Source organism: Lepisma saccharinum, chromosome 20 (genome assembly GCF_977018435.1).
Source record: "Lepisma saccharinum chromosome 20, izLepSacc3.1, whole genome shotgun sequence".
NCBI lineage: Eukaryota > Metazoa > Arthropoda > Insecta > Zygentoma > Lepismatidae > Lepisma > Lepisma saccharinum.
The window spans coordinates 11,505,086-11,529,185 of NC_139248.1; the positions used below are offsets into that span (position 1 = coordinate 11,505,086).

A 24,100-nucleotide genomic window follows, 5' to 3' on the forward strand; every position below is an offset into this window, starting at 1 on the left:
CCAAAGTTAGAACCAATCTTCTAAGGTGCTTAGAACCGCAAGACAATAGTATCGTTTACTGACTGGTAACATATACACAAATGTATACCGAAATGGAATCACAAATACGCCCCTGAGTGGGCACCCCCCCCCCACCCCCGACCCCCAAAGCAAAAAGTGCTTACCGCAGCCAATCCTTGAATCACTCGCACCACCATAAGTATTATCCCGTCGTCAAACTCGGAAGCAGGAGGCGTCACGAGGCAGCACAGGGCATTCACAAACACAGCCACCCACATCACCCACTTCCCACTGAAGAGCTCTGCCAGTCGTCCGCCGGGGAGCTGCGTCACCATGTAACCCCAGAAGTAAGCTCCAAGGATACGCCCCTGGATTTCAGCATTCCACATGTACGGACCGTCCTGTAAATGAAATGATCAGAGTTAGGGTTTGTACGCACTAAGTATATAGAGAGAACGTGCATCCAGAGGCGTCTCGTGAACGCATGCGTCAACTGTGGGGAAAAAGGACAGCTTGCTCTGCGACGACATTCATGAGCATTTCTACATTCTAATTTCTTCATATAGGAGAAGTATTTATTTTACAGGAGAGCGCTGAACTAAGCTTATATTACATTTCTTGGATCTGAAGTGAAAGAAAGTAATAATTCTTTTCCCACAATTGATGCATGCGTCACTTCAGATCCAAGAAATGTAATATAAGCTTAGTTCAGCGCTCTCGTGTAAAATAAATACTCCTCATATATGAAGAAATTAGAATGTAGAAATGTTCATGAATGTCGCCGCAGAGCAAGCTGTCCTTTTTTCCACAATTGACGCATGCGCAGCATGTACCGCATGCGTTCACGAGACGCCTCTGCAACACACATTAAATTGCGTTCAGTTAGCCATAAATGTTTCTAAGGACTTAAATATTAGGGTGCTGATGGAGTGCGGAGCTTATTGCTACAATGTGGTGTGTATTTCATCGATAAAACACTGTTCAATATATATATATTTATTAATTTCAACGACATTTACTCACATTCGGCTTATTATTTTATAATAATAGCCGTATTTCTCACTGTGTCATAAATAACCATTGAATTGAATTATTTATGAGGTTCATTAATATTACACCGAAGCTCAGATCTTTGGTTTTGCATATGTTATGTACGTTTCACATTTTTTTCCCGGTGACCGTTCATGCTATGTGACTTTCCATTCATGATATTACCTCAATGGCCGATCGATTAACGATATTGTTACCGAAGGATCCGTGTTCGAGTCCTAAACTGGACATGGGCGTTCCATTCAGAGTGTATTCATAAATTCCATCACATCATCATTCACCGTCATCGTCAAGTGGCAGAAATAGCCAAGTACAGGGTGAGCCAAAAGTCCCATTACCCCCATTTTTTTTCATATTGATGTATAATATTCATGGTCCAGTATAGTATAACAGGAGATACATTTGATCAGATGAGGCTATAGACAACAACTTTTTCCAGAATGTCTGTGTGCACACATTTTCATAACAGAGAATTATTGGCCTTCAAGTACGTGATGATGTGGGCTGCAACGTCTACCACATCCTTGTTTGGTCCATATTTCTTTGAAGGTGCTGTGAACGAAATTAATGATCTCACCATGTTACATGACTGGTTTATTTCTGAACGGCAAAATCGGTCGAGTCTGGTTCCAGCAGGATGGTGCACCAGCACAATATGCTATTGCCTTTTGAGAATATCTTAATTAAGGGTTTGGAAACAAATAAAAGAGCTTCTGAACATTTGCCAGCACCTCTGAGTGGCCACCCAGGAGTCCGGATCTGTCTGCCATTGTGTGATAATGCATTGTGGGGTTACATAAAACAGAAGGTGACTAGCAAATGTTACGAGACAAGTGACGAACTTAAATAAGCCACTCTTAATGAATTTGCTTCAATTGCACCAGCAATGCTGAGGAGAATTTCTCATTGTACTTGGAGGCGAATAATTCTCTTATTAAAATGATGGCATACACAGATACACTCTGGAACAAGTTGTTGTCCATAGCCTTATCTGATCAAATATATATCCTGTTATCATGCTACTGGACCATGAATATTATTCATCAATATGAGAAAAATAAACAAGGGGGTAATGGGACTTTTGGTTCACCCTGTAAAATAAGAAATATACCAAAAAATCGCACACACAGAGACACACATCCTGGTGCTTGGAAAGTAATTGAAATAGTTTCAAATACCACATTACGCATAGTGTAGTATGCAAACATTTTTGGTACAGATGCACAAGGAACACAATACACCGGATTTCCTCAGTTATCAAGAGATTGGTTTGTCGCATCCGCAAAAAGAAAGAAAAAAAGTTTCTACCTCGTTCCCTGAGTCAACATGGGATGGTGACGTCAATTCTCATTGTGTTATCGGTGTTTTTGTTCGTACGGTCTTCATTCTGACGTTTACTCGAGCACGTTCACCACATTCTTACATCTTCAACAGTGTTTATATGATACTGTACGTAGGTCAAATCATGACGCATATCACTCAATGGGTTTTCATTTGGGAGTCTCGTGGACACTTCCCTAGTGTGTGCACGTGTGTAGAGTGCTTATAAATGATAGTACGACGTACCACGGCCTGTTATCATAACTCAGAGTAAAAATTAATAATGGTTTGTGCTCTATGTTATGTCATGACAATATCTTGCCACTTATCAGGACACAATTTACCGACTTTGACTACACGTAAGCTATGAATGAATAAACTCTATTTTTATACTTTTAACTATTCACGTCACAATAACAATATTAATTCATTTACTAACTAACTGTCGAACTCTCTAGCCTTTTAAAACCCGAAGGTATATAGCTGCAGCAACACAAACTTTCCATCTGTCCCTATCTTGGGCAAGATCAGTCAAATCTTTTCCATCCTTACCGATTTCCTTTAGGTCCATCTCAACGTTATCCCTCCATCTTCGTCTTGGCCTTCCTACAGGTCTCTTACCATCAGGTTTCCCAACAATAATCCTGTAAACTATTCTTTCCTCTCCCATTCGTGCCACATGGCCTGCCCACCTGAGTCTTCTTGATATAATCATGCTAATAATATCTGGACATGAATACAAATTATGTAGTTCTAAATTATGTAACCTTCTCCACTCACCTGTCGCATCCCTTTTAGGTCCAAATATTTTTCTAAGAATTTTATTTTCAAAAACTTTTAATTCATGTTCCTCTTTCAATGTAAGGGACCAATGGGACCAGGTCATTTGTCAGATGGGACCGATTAATCGGTACTCTATCGGTAACGGCTGATATAGGCATATCGGTGTAACGGTAAAATTACCGATTATTTTACCGATCCGATAAATCGATAAAATTCTGCAATTTTGTTGTAATTTTCATGGATAATATCAATGCCCTACTTTCTAAAAAAGCAAATGTCTAAATATGCAACTTCTCTTTCACTGCAGTCACCTCAAAATACACATTTATTAAGGAGGTCAATGGACCTTTCAGGTTCTTCAAGAACCATTTCTAATTTCATATCGGATCGGCAGAATACCGGTTATCGGTATCGGTTAATTTTCTATCGGTACTTTATCGGTATCGGCCAAAATTTCATATCGGCCTATTCCTACTGTTTGTATATTGTAACTTTTAGTTTCTTATATAGTATACGAGAAGATAAACGTTTCTGAAGAGAAAAGTAACATGCATTTCCTGAATTAAGCCTGCTTTTTATTTTCTCTTTAATATCATTTTCATTTGTTAGTATTCAGTGGCGAAGCGTGCTGTCTCTGGAAGGGTAGGCACAGGACGGAGCAGGGATTGGGGGAGCTGTGAATTTTTTAAAAAGTACTATGTTAAAATATAGCCCTAAAAAATAAAAGATAACACCAGTGCTGGATCTACAAAGATTTGGCCCCTCCGCAAAATATTACCAAAGGCCCCCCTCTACCTACCTACCTTTACACACACACATCAGCCTCCTTGATGGCGCAGTGGTACCGTCGTCGCCTTGTAATCAAGGGGTCCCGGGTTCGATACCCGGTGGAGGCACATAGTGGTTCGGATCCCACTTTAAGCTGTAGGTCCAGTACCCATTAGCCTTACTGTGCATAAAGTGGACTTAAAACACCAAATCAATCAACACACACATATCATATATAATATATGGGTGTGTGTGTGTGTGTGTGTGTGTGTGTGTGTGTGTGATTATTGATCTCATGTTGACAGTCAGTCACATATAAGGGCCTAGAGAGTGATTCCAAAGTCCCTTAACACACCCTACAAGAAGTAAAGGGCTTAGGCTGGGTACAATTATTCATGATTGAAACAGGTTACGTTTAGGGGGGACCACATTGTTGTGTTCCAATCGGACGTCCGCCATATTGGTGGCCGCCATATAGAATTCAACTCATTTATTTTTAAATGGGAAGGGGGTGATGTCAGAGAACGTGATGTGATATACGCGTATGACACTGTTTTCTTACACATTTGTTACAATCATACAGGCGTAACTTTTTCCTGATTAAAGAAAGATAGGTTGCTGAAATCTTCCCCCCCCCCTGCATTTCTCGTGAAATTCTAGCCACGCGGAAAACAAGGAGTGGGTGATCTTAGGTTGGAATTATTCCGGCTTTGTCCCCGCATAATGCAGCTCTAGGACCCACCCAGCCTCAAATCAAATGATACCGGGAGGGGGGGGGCTAAAGGTGGCCGCAACGTGGTACTGATCACACCACCTCCAAGATTGCCGACATAGAAAATATGAGGGGCCCACATACCCTAAATGTGGCTCCATGGCACGGTGCTTTATGCACGGGAAACTTTACATTTACCTGTATATATTGCATTCCCTTCTGTACCCCAGAGTACGTACGTAGTAGTGGGAAAGTATATAGGGACAGTGCCGGAAAGTATGAACCCCCCTCAAGCAGCTTTGGCCATACTTAAAACAAGCTCAACATGAGCATATGAGCTTTTTGCTCTAGTGTGGAACCCCCGTTTAATCCAAGATTTTTGTAAAAATGCCCTCGGGAATATTTCGGAAAGTATGACCCCCTCAGATTGATGAGGCTACACTTATAAAAGGCACTTCTGAGAGATTGTTGTCCATAAATTTGTTAAAAATATGCCCCTCTTGTGGCCACACTTAAAACTAGGCCACCCACACCCACACACACACACACACACACACACACACATATTTATTTCTGGTTTAAGTTCAATTGGATATCTAATATTAAAACAATGTAATTCTTCTAGAATTGCTCTGTGACTCTCTCATTTCTTACGTCATAAACATATGATTTTTCACCTATGAGAATGACACTACAAATGGTGTCTTCAGGTAAAGCCTCATGGAATTCACAGATAATTTTAATGTTTGTCCTGTCATTAACCACAACCTGTTTTCTTTTTGAAGTGTTGATGACAAACATGGGTCTTTGTGTCTTGAATTCATCTGGTGCGTAATACATATCAGTACTGCCAGTAGTGACACGCTTGAAAGCCGAAAATGCCTCATATAATTTAAGAAAATCATCCTTGGACATGTCTAAATTATAATTTTCTCTAGGAAATACCTCATTTCTGCCATTTTTAAGATATATGTTCTTGATGTTGCAGTTATCAAACTTACTTGAATTTTTTTCCTGATTATTGTGTCTCCCAGTCTGAAACAATACCACCACAAAATCAGGCATGTCATATTGTATGCTGGAGAATGAGTTTGTAGCATCAAATTCATAATATGTGCCAGATGCGGGCTTCTGTACGCATTGATATGTGTAAAATTGCAGAGGAATCTGTGGATTTTTTATTATATCAGCTTTGTATTTAAGAGCATAACTGGCCTCATATTCAACAACTGGGATTCTTAGCTCCATAGTCTGAATAATGCATTTGCCTTCATCAGGTAGGGTATTGGGCAGAGCTTCTCCTGTAGAGTTTAATGTGCTGTACCTCATCAAAGCATTGTTATCATTTGCAGCTCTTCTAAATGTAATTCTTAAACCACCCTTCCACATAATATCTTTGTAATCTGAGAAGAATCCTGGCAATAGGCGCATGGGGAACAGCACTGTGTGATTTTTAGATAATATCTTATCACCAGCCTCAAATCCACCGATTTTGTAGTATGAAGCTTCGGTTTTGGATAATTTTAGAGTGGCCAAAGCTGTGGAGGTAATGCCGGGATAATCCACTCTGTTTATAACAACGCCATGCTTTCTGATCTCAATTTCAGAGAACAGATGCGGCACAAAATTATCCACCAATCTTATGTTTGAATTTGCCGGATAATCTGTTCCATCGAGCTTTACAACATCAAATTTGATGTATAGATCTGCTCTGTGGGGGTGTATAAATCCATCCCCTACATCAAGATCAACCTCAATCTCTGTGTTGGGTTGATTTAAATTTGCAAATGTCCTCCTGTTTGGGGGGAATGATTGTAGCTCATAACTCTCAATATTTTCCATTGTATGTATTTTTATTTAAATGTTAATCTCTATGATAGCAGTTGTTGTGGCTCCAGCAAAATCAACTAATTCTTCTTTTTCATTAGTGACCATCAATTCAATGTAATCTATTCTGTTGTGGCACACAGGAAAATATAATGTTGGGGATGGATTGTAGATGATTGGCTCCATGAATTCGGAATTAGGTTTGAATGTTGCAATGATGCCAGTTTGTTTGTGAGTGCCTATGCCATTTGATTTGGTGATCATACCCTCCGCCACATTACAGTGAATATTCAGAGTCTCTATGGCTAAGAATTTAGGTATATTCATAGCAGTATGTTTGATGACCGCTTCAAGTTTTGTGTTGTTCTCAAAGCCTAACAGCTCTCCTATAGTACCCAGACCCACTGTTTCTGTAGCAGACACAATCTCTACTCTGTGAGTGACAGAATTTTGACTTAACACTACACCTCTGGGTAATTGAGCATTTAGAGTGGACAGATTATATTGCCCTGGAGTGATGACAATTTTTTGATCCCCTACTGCAATTTTGTTGTTGTGGTGTGTAATATTAGGGATCAGGTACATGCCGTAAAATGCTCTGAGAGCTATTGTTTTGGGATACACTATGTCATCATGCAATTTGAGTTTCAATATTGAATTTTGGCTGGTGAGATGGAATACCCCCATGATGTTTCAGATACCACAAGGCTTTTTGAAAATTTTCAATTGATGGTTTATTTATTTGAGACATATATCTGAGAACAGATAAACACAAATGTCCACAATTAACATCTTTGAAGTTTTGAATACGGGCATTATTGTAATAAAGATTGGGGGATTTTAGATATTGTACTAAATTTTCAGGTGGAACATCTCCAAATGAATCAAACACAAATGCCTCATTTTTTAAATATTTAAGATAACAAATCCAGTGAGTGCCCTGATTTTTGTACTTATCCAAATTAACAATGCCACACTCTTTGTTGAGTGGTTGTTCTGGTAAAGAATCAGACATGTACACACCCCTAAAATGTTTGATGCCCAGTGGCTTGATTAAAGCTTCAATATCTTGGTTTGTAAGCGGCTCTTGTTTTTTTTAAACTTATTCATGGCTCTCTTAACACCTTTGCCTTTTTTCTCCATGGCCAGGTTATGGCGCCTCTGCTCATCTAATTCTGCCCTATTTTTCTTGGCATCTATTACTGTTTTTGCTATGGCAGCTGATCCCCCAGCCAAGCTCCCAACAGCCCCGAGAGCTGCTAAGATGGCCGGGATGGTAAATATAAACCCACCCACATGTGATTTTTTTCTTGATTGCTGTAATTTTTTTAATTGGGGGGTGCTAAGCAACAATTTCATACCATGGCCCTTTGCAATACAAGAGCTTTTTTTCTTCCGCTGCTTTTTGGTTAAAAGACTGTCAATAGTTTTAAGAGATTTGAGACCTGCATAAGGTATTTGATACATAACACCCTTGGCCTTCATTGTAGGTTTATTATATACATATTTACAACCCCCACCCCAGTTTTTGTTTGGTGCTCATAGCTATGGTGGTTCCCAATGCTGCTATTTTTTCACTCAAAGAAGCATCTTTGCTTACAAATCTACCAAATGCAGCCTCTTCTAATTTCTTGTCTGCAACATGTCTCTTGTCAAGATCAGAATGTGTGTTGTATGCTATGTCATGGTCTCTACAAGCAGCATCTAGGGTATTAACACCAGGATCCCCTCTGTTTAATCTATGATCCAATTTTGTGCCTGGACCACAATACTGATAGCTTGGAATGTGTAGTTCAAATGGCAGCTTGTTTATAATGTCATTAACCAGGCCCCGACCCTCAGAAATATTCCAAAATTTGGGGGGTAGAGTATTAATAATTTTTATGAGATATCCAATCCCTTTAGGGTCATTCACTATAAAATTAGACAATTTTGTGCTTATCATGTCCATAATTCCAACCTTTTCATTGTAAAAATTGTGGTTGCCAGCATTTTCCTCCCCAGCTATCACCAATAACCTATCTACAAGTTTCCTGACATCATCAACCCATACAAATTCTTTAGGCAGGGTGTTGTATTGTTTGATTCCACTGCCTGTCTTAATTTGTGACCATATGGGCTTGATTAAATTATTGTATTTTGCTCCACTGCTCGACTTGACTCTTTTTTGTGTGGGATCATTGTTCTGGTATAGAGCATCTGATTTTATTAATATTTCTTTGTAATACTCATAATCTTGATCTGTATAGCTGCCAGGCCTTTTCCTAGTTATCAGTTCCCACAACCCAGGTGTGCCGGGGTACTTAACAAAAGCACCTTTTTCTCCGAGACGAGATTCTGAATAAACAATCAGATCATCCCCCATAAATGTTACTCTGAAATTGCCAATTCTATGTATGATGCTACCATCAAGCTCTGTGTCAGCATATAAGCCAAAAACCTCATCTTTGTTGTCTTTAGGTGTGCTTAAATATTTTTGAGCAAGAAGACCCAATTCAATAGGATCCTGAGTAGCTTCAATTCTTCGAGGAGCAATAGGACTAGGTGTATGAATACTGGAAAGTGGGGTGAATGGATAATCTAATATGTTCCTAGCAGCTACAGGCACAAGCTCTGTGATCAAATTTTGATTTTGCTCTGTAACAGTTTTGATATTCTTACCTAAATTATTAATAGCATCAATTACAGGCTGTTCTGTTTGTTTGTGTTTTTCATAAATTCCACGGTTCTCTGATTTCCATCCCTTAAATCTTTTTACAAGATAATCTCTTAACTTAAGATCATCAATTATTGGCCTTTTCATGTTTATTTATTTATATTTCAATGTCTAGAAAATTGTTGATTTTATTTCTATATTTGCAACTACTGGGTGTTCTTGTCATATCAATTGTGACAAACCCATAACTGTCCTGGTTCCAGCACCTACTGCAAAATTTAGAAAAATCATTGTAGCTCAGGTCCCCACCTACATATTCATCATGTATGTGTTTGAGGTTGGTATGATCTTGATGAAACACACATATAAAATTGGTGTTGTCTCGGATCAGCTGCTTCGGAATTTTAGAAAAAGTCTGTGCCAGGTAGAAACAATCAATGTTTTTGTGCCGCCCCTGTGTAAAGAAATTTCTAACCTTGTTTTGATTATCCAGTATAATGTCATCAAACGCAACAACAGAATTATCGAGACATTCGTGAAGTGGCTTAACATCTGGTTCAAAAGTGGCAATATCCAATCCATCATATAGCTTCATCAGCTGCTGATATTTTAATTGTTCCAAGCTCTTAGAGAAAACATACAAGTGCCTGTTTTTCCAGTCTAACCAGTTGGGTGCCAATAAAAAATTATCAACCATTAGTGTAGTTTTGCCACAAGCAGATGGCCCAACAATAAGACACCTAATATTTTCAGGCAGCAAGTTGCCATTTCTCTTATTCTGCTGTTCAGGTTCTGGCAGCCTTTTTATAACATCCCAGGTGCTCATATTATCACTTTGTCTGCATCGATCCAGCTGTTTTCCGGATGACCCAGCCATTTGACAAATAACTTGTTGCCTTTTCTGCGGATGATTTTTTCTATGAGATATGTGTCAGGCTGTTTAGTTTTGCTGAGCTCTTGTTCATAGAATCTGCCTTTGAGAATTTCTCCTCGGTGATCTTTTATTATATATGTGTTAAGGGTCCCGGGTTTAACTTGAACAACTGTAAATAATTCAGTACTCCAGTTTCTTGTAAAGCCTCTTTTGAATAAGTGCTTATATTTGCTGATTCTTACTTGATCACCCACCCTGTATTTGGCCTTTCTTGTTGTTGGCTGGTATCTAGGATAATAAACAGTCCTGATCAATTTTTGCTCATCAGATGAAGTTACTTCAGAGGGTTTCATGTTGATTGTGGAATGGACCGAGTTGTTATATTTATGTAGAAGTTCTGGAAGAATATTAATCCATTTATAATTACCTTGGAGGGTAAATTGTTTATACATAAGATTTTTTAAGGTTCTGTTGAATCTCTCTACAATTGAAGCTTTGAGATCACTGTAACTCGAGTAATGTTTTATTGCCTGGCTTTTAATAAATTGTTGAAACACTGAATTATAAAATTCTTTGCCATTATCTGTTTGCAGATAGCGCGGTGATCTTCCACTCTGATTGATGATTGTTCTGAAGGCTTCTGTAACACATGTTCCAGTCTTGGATTTGAGTGGCAGAGCCCATGCAAATTTTGAAAATGTATCTATTACAGTGAGTAGATACTTGTAGCCCTTGTTGATTTTGTCTAAGTTTTTCAACTGCCCACTTGACAACTCAATCAAGTCGCTCTGCCATAAATCATCTATGCCCTTTGTGACTACTGGGAGTCTCTTAAAATTATGTCTGGCTTGTCTGTGTAATTCATCAACAACTAGACATAATATGTAAACAAGAATATTGCAACTATGGGGTGTTCAGCAGCTGAGACTGCAGGATTTTCTAAATATAATTTGTCTCCAATATGTATTTTAAATTCCAGAGAGCCATCATCTTCAGTATAGGCTGTTTCTAATGTATTGGGGTCTGTAAAATCCTCTAACTCTACACTGGTGATTTTCACTTTGTTCTCAGCATTTGTTATTGATAAGGTAGGGTAGTGGTGTGCCTGTGGCTGATGCCAATATTTGATCTTGATTGGTCTCAGTGTGCCCCCAACAAAAAACTGGTAATAAAATTGTGCAGGGGACAGCATATATATTTTGCCACCTGGTGTAAATGGAGAATCATATTCTTTGTTGGGGATGCTGTACAATTCAAGAATTAATGTATGTTTAGGATTCTCGATTATGCCAGTTATTTCTTTTTCTGCTGTGAGCAATCTACTTGTTACAGATTCAAGATGCTCATTGATTGTCCTAACAACATCATCATGGCCTGGCTTGATCTTTATGTCCACAACAAGTTTCTTGTATTGTTGCACAATTTCTTGAAGCTGGGTGGCAAAAACAGACAGAGCATTTGCTTGATTGGATTCCATGGTCCCTAGCTGTTGCTTGATATTAGCTACAATTTGTTGCAAATTTTCAACAACTGCCAATTTTGAATTTTGAGCAGTAAGATCATGGACCTGTCTTCTGATATCCTCAAACAGGGCATGCAGTTCATTAATATGTTGATTGGTTGGTAGAGTGGCCACTGTCTGAGTGAGTTGTTTGATCTCCGCCTGGATATTCTTGATATCTTCTGATTTCAATATCCTATTCACTGCTCTCTTAATATTTTTAAGTTCCTGTGATATGGGAAGATTTGATACTGTATTTTGCAAAGATTCAAGTGCCAATTTCACATTATTTAATTCAGATGCATCAGCCACATTTTGCATAGCATTTTGGAGCAGGGCTATATCTGCCTGAGTGGGTGTGGATTGTTGTAAAATTTCAAGCTTTGTTTGAATATCATCGATCAAGTGATGAAAATGTGATAGTTCAGATTCAGTGTTGAGGTTTTCAAGCTTTGTGATCTGTTGCTGGACACTAACAAGAGTATCTACAATCCCGGGCAGGCGAGATTCTTGTACATTTGCCAAATCACTTTGCACTGCTGCTATTGTACCTTCAAGATGGGTTATGGTACTTTGAATTTTTCCAAAATCTTCATATGTTTCAAGTTGCAGCTTAATGTTGGCAACACTCCGAGTTATTGCACTCAAAGCATCAGAAGATGGCAAGTTGTTCATAAAATTTTCAAGTGTCTCAATTTTTTCTTTAACCTCGGCTATGGCATTGTGCAGAGGATCCAGATTAGGTATTTGGAGTGATTGAATCTGTTCTTTTAGAGTGGAAATCACTAGATCAAAATCTTCTTGTGATTTTATGCTTTTGACAATTGTTTGGAGCTGTGTCTGGACATTATTTATCTGCTCTTCCAATTGCTGTTTCAATTGCTCAGAGTTGGTGGCCTGGGTCTTAAATTTGGCTTGAAGAGCTGCTACAGCTTCTTCTAAACTTTGAAAATTATCTAATGTTGCCAGATCAGTATATTTCTGAAGCAACAATTTGAGTTCAGAATCAATTTTAAGAAGAGGGTCCATGCATTGTGATTGTAAATTTGTAATTTCTAATTGAAGACTGGCATTGAGTGTGGTTTGTAAAGCTTGTAAATCACTTCTTAATTTCTTGACTCTGACATCAAGCATCAGAATCTCATCACTGTGATCTTCATGTCTTGTATGGCCAAATATATCATTAGGCATTTTTGTTTTAATGGTTATTTATTATAGAGTATCTGATTCTTAATTCTATAAAAAAGGGTATAAGCTTGTCATATGATCCAGGGACCTCAATATATAAGCAGTCACCAGCAGAAACAGTATATACAGTGCCAGAAATCATGTTTGAGTGCTTAATTCTATAAATATTTCTCCCTATTGAAATCTTGACATCACCCTCAGGGGTTGTAATAAATTGCAATTGCCCACCTACAGGTAATTGGTAATGATTTAAATTATTGTTAAATATGTACAATGTTTTGCCTGTTTCTTCATCAACATCTGTAAGTATGCTGTTCAGATGAATAATTAACAAGCCACTCAGTTTAGACAGCATATCAGAAGAGGGTTGTGGTGTTGGCAGCTCCATAATAGCCTGTTTTTTGAACCCAAATAAGTTCATAGGCATGTTTATTTATTTCAAATCATGCTCTGTAATTGGGCATTGTTTGCCACTTCTCAAATCACAATGCCCCCATGGTAGAGTATGTATGCCACATGATAAAATACATCTCTTATCATCATGTGGGTCCAGGGCCACTTTTCTTACAATATTTGAAGTCAACAAGTGATCCTCACTCTGAATTCTATTTTCTGATGTTCTGATTGAATTCTGGGATTTGATGCAATTTTTATAATCTTCAAATTCAAGATCTTTGTCTACAGTCACTCTGCCAATGCCCTTGGCCTTTTTGACAACAGCACTACATGTTTTAAAACTGTACACCTTGGCACTTAACCCAGCAAATTCCACAATAACATCACCAAGTGTCTCATCTTTTAACTTGCCAGGCACCTTTTTGTTGTGGTGGTGTTGAATCTTTGTATGTTCACTGGTATCAAAGTATTGAAACAATTCAGGCTGTGACATATCTTGATAAACATCTTCTGTTTGAATATCAAGAATAAAACTATCCGTGTCCATGTACAATAATTTTACACGATCACCATAAAAAGGTTTCAGCACATCATAATACAATATTAACATATGTAATTTAGACAATTCCAATATCACAGCCCCTACATAAATAGGTTTATCAAATTTGATCTTTGTTTTTTTCATGTTGAAAAGTGCCATGTGCTCATCATAAATTCTTCTATAATTGAAGTTGGGCTTTGCAACCAATTTTTTGCTCAGGCTGGGGTCAGTAATTATTTTAACATCGGTATGTTTTCTGACATTTTCAATAGTTTTGCCATACACTGAATTCACCATCAATTTAAACAAGGCCTTATCAAATTGGCTCTTTGCAGATGTTCGAAGCTCTGTGTTTGTATCAATGTATGGTTTCAACCATTCTGAGTGCCTGAACCTTAAGACTTTTCCAACTTTGGTCACTTGAACACCATGTTTCATCAGGAACTGGAGGTTTTTGTAATATGTAACATAACCCTGTTTTGGCTCCAGAGTCATCATGAGCTTCTTCTGTTTAGAGCCAGGTGAGCACTGAACCTCGGGAATTGGGGGCAGATCAGAAAATTTCTTGTGCAAATGATCTGGAATTGCCAGATCAACCTCTAATAAGAGACCATGTTCACGGTCATCATAATCTTTAAGATTCTCAATATTATAATTTTCAACCCACTCAAGCCCTGCATATGGCAGTTTTTGCATCATGGCATGACCATAGAGGCTGTTTGCATCTACATACACTATATAATTTGATGGCCGTGCTGGATCATAATCAGGCAGCATAATATGCTTGTTATTTGCTCTGGCATATCTCTGGGAACATTGCACCATCCCTCCTCTTATACATTTCTCCATAAACAGATACATATCTTGATCTTGGATTAGATCCAATTGCTTTTTGGTGTTCAAAAACGTTCCGGCCCATGCTAGACCCGGGGCACTGTAAAAATATACTGGGTCCAGTCTATAATTTTGCATAGAAGATTTTCTGAATGCTTGAAGTATATCAGCTAAGAGGGTGACATCAAGTTTCAAATATGCCATGTGGTAATCACCAAATGTCTTGCAATTTAAATTGTTCCACATCAACTGAGCATGGTGATAATCTTCATCAGTGATTCCAGATCCTCTGATTTTGCTGTAAAACTCTTCTTGTGGTGGCAGGGAACACTCATCAAATTTAGAAAAATCTGTAACATAGTCATATGGATATACACCCTTCCGCCTAATTAATTTCAGGTCCTGATTTGGAAACAATGCACGTGTGATTTTGAATTGATCATCAGATAATTGATTTGCCAGTGTAGCCAGGCTAGCAGATAAAAATCTGTAAGAATCAAGAAATCTTATGTGAATAGGAACACCATCAACTTTAATTATCTTGCTAATAGATATATATTTCTCATCATTTTCAGCTAAAATGTTTAAATTCTGCTTGTCAAACCCCTCGTACCTGATCAGATGATGAAAATCATAATTGGATGCTCCATGGCAAAATATGGGGACAAATCTTGGTCTCTTGATCTGAATATTACAGCTATTACACAGGGCCTGTTTATATCGACCATCTGTATGAGAATGGTGTTTCACCTTGATATTTGTATCTGAAAATTCACAATCACATACCGGGCATTTTTCTGCTTTGTTGAAATCTTCAATCTGATCCTCTGTTAAAGGCAACATAGGCTTTGATTTTAATAAGATGTTAGATGCTATGTCACGGCACTCATTTTCTATTCTATGTGCAAATTCTTTGATGGCATTTGGTCCCATGTATAAGTGTGGCTCACTAGCTACACCATCCTGTACAACCACATAACAAAAGCTGGAAGGTTCATGTAGCTGGTATGATGTACTTGAAGATTCTTCAGGATCTGGATTGCAGAATGCAATAGGTTTGACGTTCGATTCGAAATCACAGACAATATATGCTGGGTGTTCCAACAAGGCTTCAGACTTTTTGAATTTGCAATTTTCACTTGGATTGGGCATCACCATATGAACAGGTTTATGGTTGCCACAGTATTTCAGATGCTCAATTAACTTGTTTTTAGCAATTTCTGCATTCACTTCCCGAACCCCATTTATTATTTTTTTACCATCAAATTCAGTTAAACATCTTCTGCACAACTTGAATATTGTATTGGATTTGCCTTGTTGTTTTCTGACTAAAGCTTCAAGATTATGTATCAGAGTATAATGGTATGTGCCATCCCCTTCAATTAAGAGCAGATCAATCGGAATAGCAGATTCATCATCAAGTGTACTGATTCTGAGAGGTGCTATCAAGCAATTGCCAGTGGAACAAATAAATACATTAATAGATAATTGTTTGCCATTGATGTGCCTGGCCCTTTTTTCAAATTTATCAATATTCTGAACAGACATTGGATATTCTAAACCCTCCATTGCATCGTCAAAATCGTGCTCATGTTGCTTGTAATAAGTTATTCTCTCAGGATTTCTTGAAACTGGATACAAAGCAGCTAATATACACCACAAAAAGCATTTCGCGTCATTATTTTTTATATTGACCACGGCTCTTTTGTTTTTGATATTGGCAGGTAATGGCACATAAGTGGAACCTTGTAATGGGCTGAATTCAGAAATATTAATATATAACTTGTGTGATGAACCGCATAGGCTCCATCCGGACTCTTTTGCCGCAAATTCAGAGTGTTTAATATTCAGTTGATCTATCAACCTGCTTATTATTGTGTCTGAATTTGCATTTGAATAAACCGGTACAGTTTCTGTTATGTGGGGCTGTGTAAATTTTGTGCCATTTGACTTCTTATATTGTACAAACAATTTGAGGGACAGCTTATAAGAGCCATTTTGTGCATTTAGAATTGCCTGCACATTAGGATTTACACTGTTCAAGAAATTCTCAATACCACATCTTGGCTCTGATACAAAACGGTGATCCCTTAATTGGCCTTTAAAACTGCTACGGATGGGTTCATGGCGTGGCTGTTTTGCTGCTCTGGCATTAAGAGGTGCTTCGTGCCTTCTTTTCAGACCAGATGTTGATGACTGTACAGAGCAAGTATTTTTATGTGTATATGTGAAGTATTGCATGCTGTATTTTCTATTGCAGTTGGGGCAAATTTTTGTGGGAGTTCTGTATTTATCTGGGTTACAAATCTTTTGGTGCTTGGCCCAATTGGGGCTGGATATATTCTTATTGCACTGATTACAATATTTTTGACTTGGCATTTTTGTTGTTGTTTATTATATACAATTTCCTGGGATTCAAATCAAAATTCTATGCTGGATAAAAATATCAGTTGGGTTCAGCTGTGTGCTTTGTATGTGTGTATGTATATATGTGTGTATACACTTAATATTTTTGGCTTTGGTATTTATATACAATTTCCTGGGATTCAAATCAAAATTCTATGCTGGATTAGTTGGGTTCAGTACTGTGCTTTGTGTGTGTGTGTGTGTGTGTGTGTGTATGTATGTGTGTGTGTGTGTATGTATTAATATTTTTGGCTTTGGTATTTATATAAAATTTCCTGGGGTTCAAATCAAAACTCTATACTTAATAAAAAATATCAGTTGGGTTCAGTGCAGACAAAAAAACTGCATAGCTCTATGTCAATTAGTTCTTGAGTTTTGTATTTAGGAAGCACTTTGGCCCCCCTGCCAAAAATTGGCTTTTATTGCATCAGTGTATATTGTCTCTATGACCTTACTTGGGTTATTCCAGTGCAGACAAAAAAAACTGCATAGCTCTATGTCAATTAGTTCTTGAGATTTTGTATTTAGGAACCACTTTGGCCCCCCTGCCAAAAATTGGCTTTTATTGCATCAGTGTATATTGTCTCTATGACCTTACTTGGGTTATTCCGCCAAATTATATGCTTCAAGTCTCCTATACTTTGGTGGAGCCTGTTCAGGTTCTGCCCCCCACTTGTGGGTTCCACTGCCGATCCAGCAATGGTAACAAACAGCACTGTGCCCTGGCTTATATAGATTTGTTGGACCAATCAAAACCTTGCTTGCTTTAGCCAATCAAAACTTTGTTTTAGCTAAGCAAAATTTCTGTTTATTAATTGTCCAATCTTGTTTATTCTTGTCCTGTCTTGTCCAATCTTATTTGGATTGGTCCTAACCTGTAATATTGTGTCCTGCCTTGTTGAATCTTGTCTATTCTTGTCCTGTCTTGTTGAATCTTGTCTGCACTGGTTCTAACCTGTAATATTGTGTCCTGCCTTGTTGAATCTTGTCTATTCTTGTCCTGTCTTGTTGAATCTTGTCTATTCTTGTCCTGTCTTGTTGAATCTTGTTCTGTCTTGTTGAATCTTGTTTATTCTTGTCCTGTCTTGTCCAATTTTGTCTATTCTTGTCCTGTCTTGTTGAATCTTGTTCTGTCTTGTCCAATTTTGTCTATTCTTGTCCTGTCTTGTTGAATCTTGTTTATTCTTGTCCTGTCTTGTCCAATTTTGTCTATTCTTGTCCTGTCTTGTTGAATCTTGTTCTGTCTTGTCCAATTTTGTCTATTCTTGTCCTGTCTTGTTGAATCTTGTCTGCACTGGTTCTAACCTGTAATATTGTGTCCTGCCTTGTTGAATCTTGTCTATTCTTGTCCTGTCTTGTTGAATCTTGTTCTGTCTTGTCCAATTTTGTCTGCAAGTAAATATGTATGGATGTGGGTGGGTGGGTGTGGGGGGTATGTTGGGGGTGGGTGTGGGTAGGTAGGGGTGGGTGGGGGTGTGTTGGGGGTGCATTCAGAAACATGAGCTCTTCTCTAATATTTTTGCTGAAGTATTTTCTTCTGAGCGTACATCCCGTTTTTCTGCTGAGCGTACACGCAATCCATACCGCAGCGCCATGCTCCCAGCACGGCACTCTCTGGAACTAATCGATGTTGGAAATGCTCTGCTCGAAATATTGATCCCACCCATACTGCAGCGCCATGCCCCAGCGCGGCACTCTCTGGAACTAATCGATGTCAATAAGATTGTTGATAGAATTGCCGGAGCTTTGTTAATAAAATTCAGGAGGCAATAGAATTATTGCTCCAAATATTGATCTTATTGTTGCCGCTACCAGCACCGCGCTGCGGGGATCTGAGGAATTTGTTCAAGTATTAATCCCACTTCGGTGTTGCCAGCACCGCACCGCGGGAATCTGAGGAACTTGCTCAAGTATTAATCCGGCAATAAAACTGGGAGCTGTTGAGAACTTAGGTCAGAAGATATTGATTCCCCCGGCAGGCAGGCAGTTCTCAACAGGGGTAACTTGAAATTTTGTATACATATTCTACTCGAGATTCTCTATATTTTATGTCTATAATTTTTATAAATAGAATTTTCTGAAAAATACAATATTAACAAAATTTTGAAATCTATACATGCTAGGGCACTATAACAGTTACTATACTTAAGATATCATACAATATCAAGAGGGGCATATTTTTGACAAATTTATGGACAACAATCTCTCAGAAGTGCCTTTTATAAGTGTAGCCTCATCAATCTGAGGGGGTCATACTTTCCGAAATATTCCCGAGGGCATTTTTACAAAAATCTTGGATTAAACGGGGGTTCCACACTAGAGCAAAAAGCTCATATGCTCATGTTGAGCTTGTTTTAAGTATGGCCAAAGCTGCTTGAGGGGGGTTCATACTTTCCGGCACTGTCCCTATATACTTTCCCACTACTGTACGTTTATTTTTTACATACGCATGTACGAACCCTGTACTATGCCAATGGCTGAGGGCCCCCTAAAGGCTTACTTGTCTCCGGGCCCCGCCGCACCGCGGATTTTTGCAAATTGTAGATCCGCCACTGGATAACACATTGCCTGAATCTCGTCTACTGCTGTTCGGAAAAGTCGGGAAAGGGATTGTAAAAGATAATGTAGTGATTAACGCTTTTGCGTTATAATCAAGAAGTAGTAGGTTCAATATATAATTATATAATTCATCTCTTTTAACCGAATAATATGCTTTTTTTCTAAGTCAATGAATAGCTGATGGGCATATTTTGATTATATTCCCACTTTTTTCAAGTGTCTGTCTGATGTGAAAAATTTGATCCATTAGTTGATATTTTATTTATTTGCCAATTTCAATAATATGTATTATGAATAGACCTTAATTATACCGGGTGGTCCAAAAGTCCCGGAATGGTCACATATCGAGAGAAATACACATCGAATCGGAAAACGAAAAAATACGTGTTTAATAAGTGAAAGAAAGCTATTCAATGATATCACACTTGATTCCCCACCCCCGCCCTCTGGGGGTGGGGTGAGGCCAACTGTGAAATTTTAAATGAAAAGCCCCCTTTTGTATTGTAGAATCCCAAAGAGGACTTCATTCCGAGTCCAACGAGCTATCAACCATCCTCCTAGCTGAATTAGGAACGGAGATATATGGCGATTATAAATTTTCGAAAAAAAAAAAAAAAAAAAAAAAAAAAAAAAAGAAGAAAAAAGTGGAAATTTCATAAAACCCAAAAAAAATTCAAAGGGACGCTCTGCCCCTAATTGAGCTAGAGTGAAAGCGCTTGCAGATTCGGAATCTGCACGTCAAGACCTTTCAATAGAGTATATGGAAGGGGGTAGAGTCTATACTCTATTGAGCAGCTAGGAGTCGGAATGAAGTCCTCTTTCCGATTCTACAATACAAAATGGGGGTTTCTATTTAAAATTTCACAGTTGTCCCCCGCTCCACCCCCAGGGGGCAGGGGTGGGGAATCAAGTGTGATATCATTGAATAGCTTTCTTTCACTTATTAAACACGTATTTTTTCGTTTTCCGATTCGATGTGTATTTCTCACGATATGTGACCGTTCCGGGACTTTTGGACCACCCGGTATAATAATAATAATATAACACCCCATGAGGGCCAATGGCTACCTACCGGCTGCCGGCCTCACTCCTACCAGAGGTGGCGGATCTTTTTGCTGTAGGTTTCCGTGACTGGGTTACACTACTCATTCGTAGCTCCCCAATTTCCTCACGATGGTGCGTGTTCCCATTAACAGGCCGAAATCTCAGCAAAAGTTGTTACGCTTGCTTCCCTCAGGAGACTCGAACCTGCACCCGAGCCCAAAGCTTGCGCCTTAGACTGCACGGTCACATTAATTATATAACGCATTAATAATAAATAGAGTCCGAATTTATAAACACAATCAAACAGTAAAATAATCAAGTTAATAAGCACAAAAAATGAAAAATAAGCACCAAAATAAGCATCAACAAATACAGGCAAATCTGAAAAAAATATTTGTTTTTTAGATCTATTACCTTATTCAAAGCTGTTACAGTATGTAAGGAAGGTCATCCTGAGATTTTCTTGTGTGAAGCTCCTGTGTCTGTCAGTGAAGAATGATTTGTACAGTGAAAATATTCTTTCCACGTAGCATGACATCACAGGCGCATGTGAGAAACGCCACAGTTCTTCTTCGGTGAATTCCTCTTCAATGTCTGTTTCTTCACCAGAAATATTTTTATAAATTTGACACAGTGTTTTGTAAGCGGGATTTTTCAGTAATACCTGACTGATCTTGTCGGACACAATTTTAGCAACACCGTGAGTTTCTGAAGACAACGTTACTGAAATTTCATCATTCAGAGAAAGTGTATGTTGCAATGCATTATTTCGAGCTTTCAACTGTGTTATAATATCAGGTAATTTGAAAAAAATATTATGGATGTACTGTATCTTTTCTTGGATGCCGTTTCTTCAGTGCGGCTATTTAGAAGCATTCATCTCGTCGTACCCGATGCCATCGTGTGATTGAAATAGGATTGAAATATGGCAGATTTGGGTAAAATATGCTATTTTAAACCAAAATCATAAAATAAGCAAGCATAACCATTTCCTGCACAAATAAGCACTTTCAACCTTAGTTAAATAGCTCACTCATCAAGGTATGTAATACGAATTATAACCTTTCTTCTTACCATTACAAGTCTGGAAAAGAATATGCATTTCGCTTATAAATCCGGGCTCTAATAATAAACATGTAGGCCTATATTATTATTTGTGATGCGCTTGGTTCGTACCCCCTCCTGAAAACTATGTCTAGATATAGGGCTGGATGAGACGTAACTTCATACATTTTAAACCATATCCATATGTTTATCAGTTTCGGGGTAGCGTTCTTGTTATAATCCCGCCATTCTTTTACGGTGACCCTGTATAGAATACATACACGCGCAATGTTGTTCTAAAAGACCTACCTGCGTATCAGATGTGCTGTTTCCATCCCTTTCCGGGTCTGGACATGTGTCTGTTCCATTCTCATTCTGTTCCCCACCGGTGGCCGTTTGATTCACCATCACCACTATGGCGACACTTAGGTTCACCTTCAACCCATAGATTATGGCAAAACCTATGGAGCCCAGAACGGCGAAGATGTAGCGAACAGGAACTGAAAACGATTATAACCAAAATCAGGACATCTATGTACAATTTACTGTGTGAAATATGGAGCTACGTAAAAATGGTGCAAATTTGTACTCACCTTAAAATACACCACTGTCAGTGGCGGTGATTGGGTTCAAAACCGGGGGGCAAGGTGCCAAAAACTGGGGGGGAGGGGGGCGAAGACAGTATATTTCCCTTTTTAGATAAGGTAGTGCGGGGTCAATAGTGGCAAAAAGTGTGGGGAGGGCATCAGCCCCTCGGCCTCCTAATCGCCGCCCACTGACCACTGTTAATTCTCATCGCATGCTAAATTTCTGATAAAACTTTTAACATGAATTGAATGAATTCGGAGAAGTAGCTATTAAGATGTTTCATACTTTGTAACCATGGAAACGTTTTTTTTTTTTTTTTTTTTTTAAAGGGAATATTGTTGTCGTTTCTCATTTTTATTCAGAGCTAAACACAAGCAGTTGTTAAAGGTCCAGGAGTTTTAAATAATAACAATTCCGGTCCAGGAGAGAAAAGCAGGAAGCATAAAGGGACTCTGGACAGTAAAGAACTTATTTTATCTGTAAAGTATTTAAATTCGGTCCAGGTACCTTTCTTCCGGATCAATACGGTTCAGGAATCTTTATTCCGGATCAGTTTTTTTTTCTGGATCAGTTTTGAATATGGTCCACGTTCTTCCGTATTGAAATGAAACAAATCGAAACTTGGACCGAATTTAAATTGTACTTCGGTCCTGTTGCAGAAACCAATAGAACCCATTAGAATGTATGCTGTAGTGGATGGTGTATACGCCGTGTACGCACCGGTTAATCTTACTCATTAGCGTATTCCTTCTGCTTTCGTCTCGTTTATAATTACAGTAAAACCTCGTTAATCCAGACCCCGATAAGCCGGACTTCGCTTAATCCGGACATGCAAAAGGGGAAAAAAAAAAAAAACGAATGCAAGGTTTTAAATGTGGCTAGAAGTCAACAAGAAAACTTCCCAAAGAAAAAGCAGTCGACCACTGATGAAATTCTGTTTCCCGCAGACTTAATACTGTACCGTATAGTGTATTTAGGCCTATGCCCTTTAAATACGCCATAACAAACGTGTTTTGTTGCTATAAACGTAGTTTTAATGCACTTTCTACTGTTCTCTTAGGTTATTTCAGTTAATTCGGACTTTCGTTAAACCGGTCAACTTCTCCCGACCATTAGTTCGGATTAACGAGGTTTTACTGTATTTCAGTTATAGTCATCAGTACTCTGCCATCAATGATTAAGTAGAATGAATTGATCCATACGTTGAATGGAAACGTACTCCAGAGTTAATGGATACATGTTCTCAACGTTCCACGACACTGGACTTGACGCATAAACCTGTGCAAAATTTGGGACTACGACACTAAGTCAGCCAGGGAAGGGGGGGTATAAATGTTGGGCTCCTATTCTATCCTTTGGGCCTTGCCGACATTATTATTATTATATTATAATATTATATTGAATTTATGATGTATAACAATCAACACTTTAGTTATCACAGTACTTATCTTACACTAATTGCATGCTCTGTGTTAATAACACTCGCAAACTTTAAAATATAGACATATATGATTAAAAATTATTCATAAAACATTCATTAAACTTCGTTTTTGTTTAAAAGCGCCACTTGCACCATGCATTTCGCCACACAACACTCATACCGCACACGCACCAAAGGAAAAGAAACCTACACTACATTACGGTTGCCATACTGACTGCGAACTGAGAAACAAGGAAGTTCATTTCAACCTTCAAACTTGGCTATCGATTGTTGTCATTCGAAATGTTTACATTCGATTCTTCGAGGAACAATTGTTTATTTTCGAGCACTGTTACGTGACCGCTGAAAATAGGGTTATGACGTCAGAAGTTATTTAAACGCTACAGTAAAAGGACTTGACATGTTGCTTTCAGTGGCGCAGGAACGGGGGGATACAGGGGTACATTTTAACCCCCTAAATTTTTTCAGGGGGTACAGTACCCCCTACATTCGTTGATCAAGTTGTACCCCCTGTACATTCCATATATATATATCAAAACTTTCGATTAAAAAGCAAAAAACAGAAATT

General features: G+C 38.4%; 1 protein-coding gene across 3 annotated transcripts in view; it reads right to left on the minus strand.

Moving 5' to 3' along the window:
* Positions 1 to 24,100, minus strand: part of MFS3 (major facilitator superfamily transporter 3) — a 304,225-nt gene that overhangs the window by 19,047 nt on the left and 261,078 nt on the right. For 2 of the 3 annotated variants that reach the window (XM_083142121.1, XM_083142119.1), the window contains exons 2-3: positions 21,813 to 22,003; positions 165 to 401 (exon numbers count right to left, since the gene is read on the minus strand). The exons of the other annotated variant lie outside the window; for it this stretch is intronic. In XM_083142121.1, coding sequence (XP_082998247.1) covers positions 165 to 401; positions 21,813 to 22,003 — 428 coding nt within the window. The remainder of the gene's footprint in view (positions 1 to 164; positions 402 to 21,812; positions 22,004 to 24,100) is intronic. 3 annotated transcript variants of the gene reach the window in all.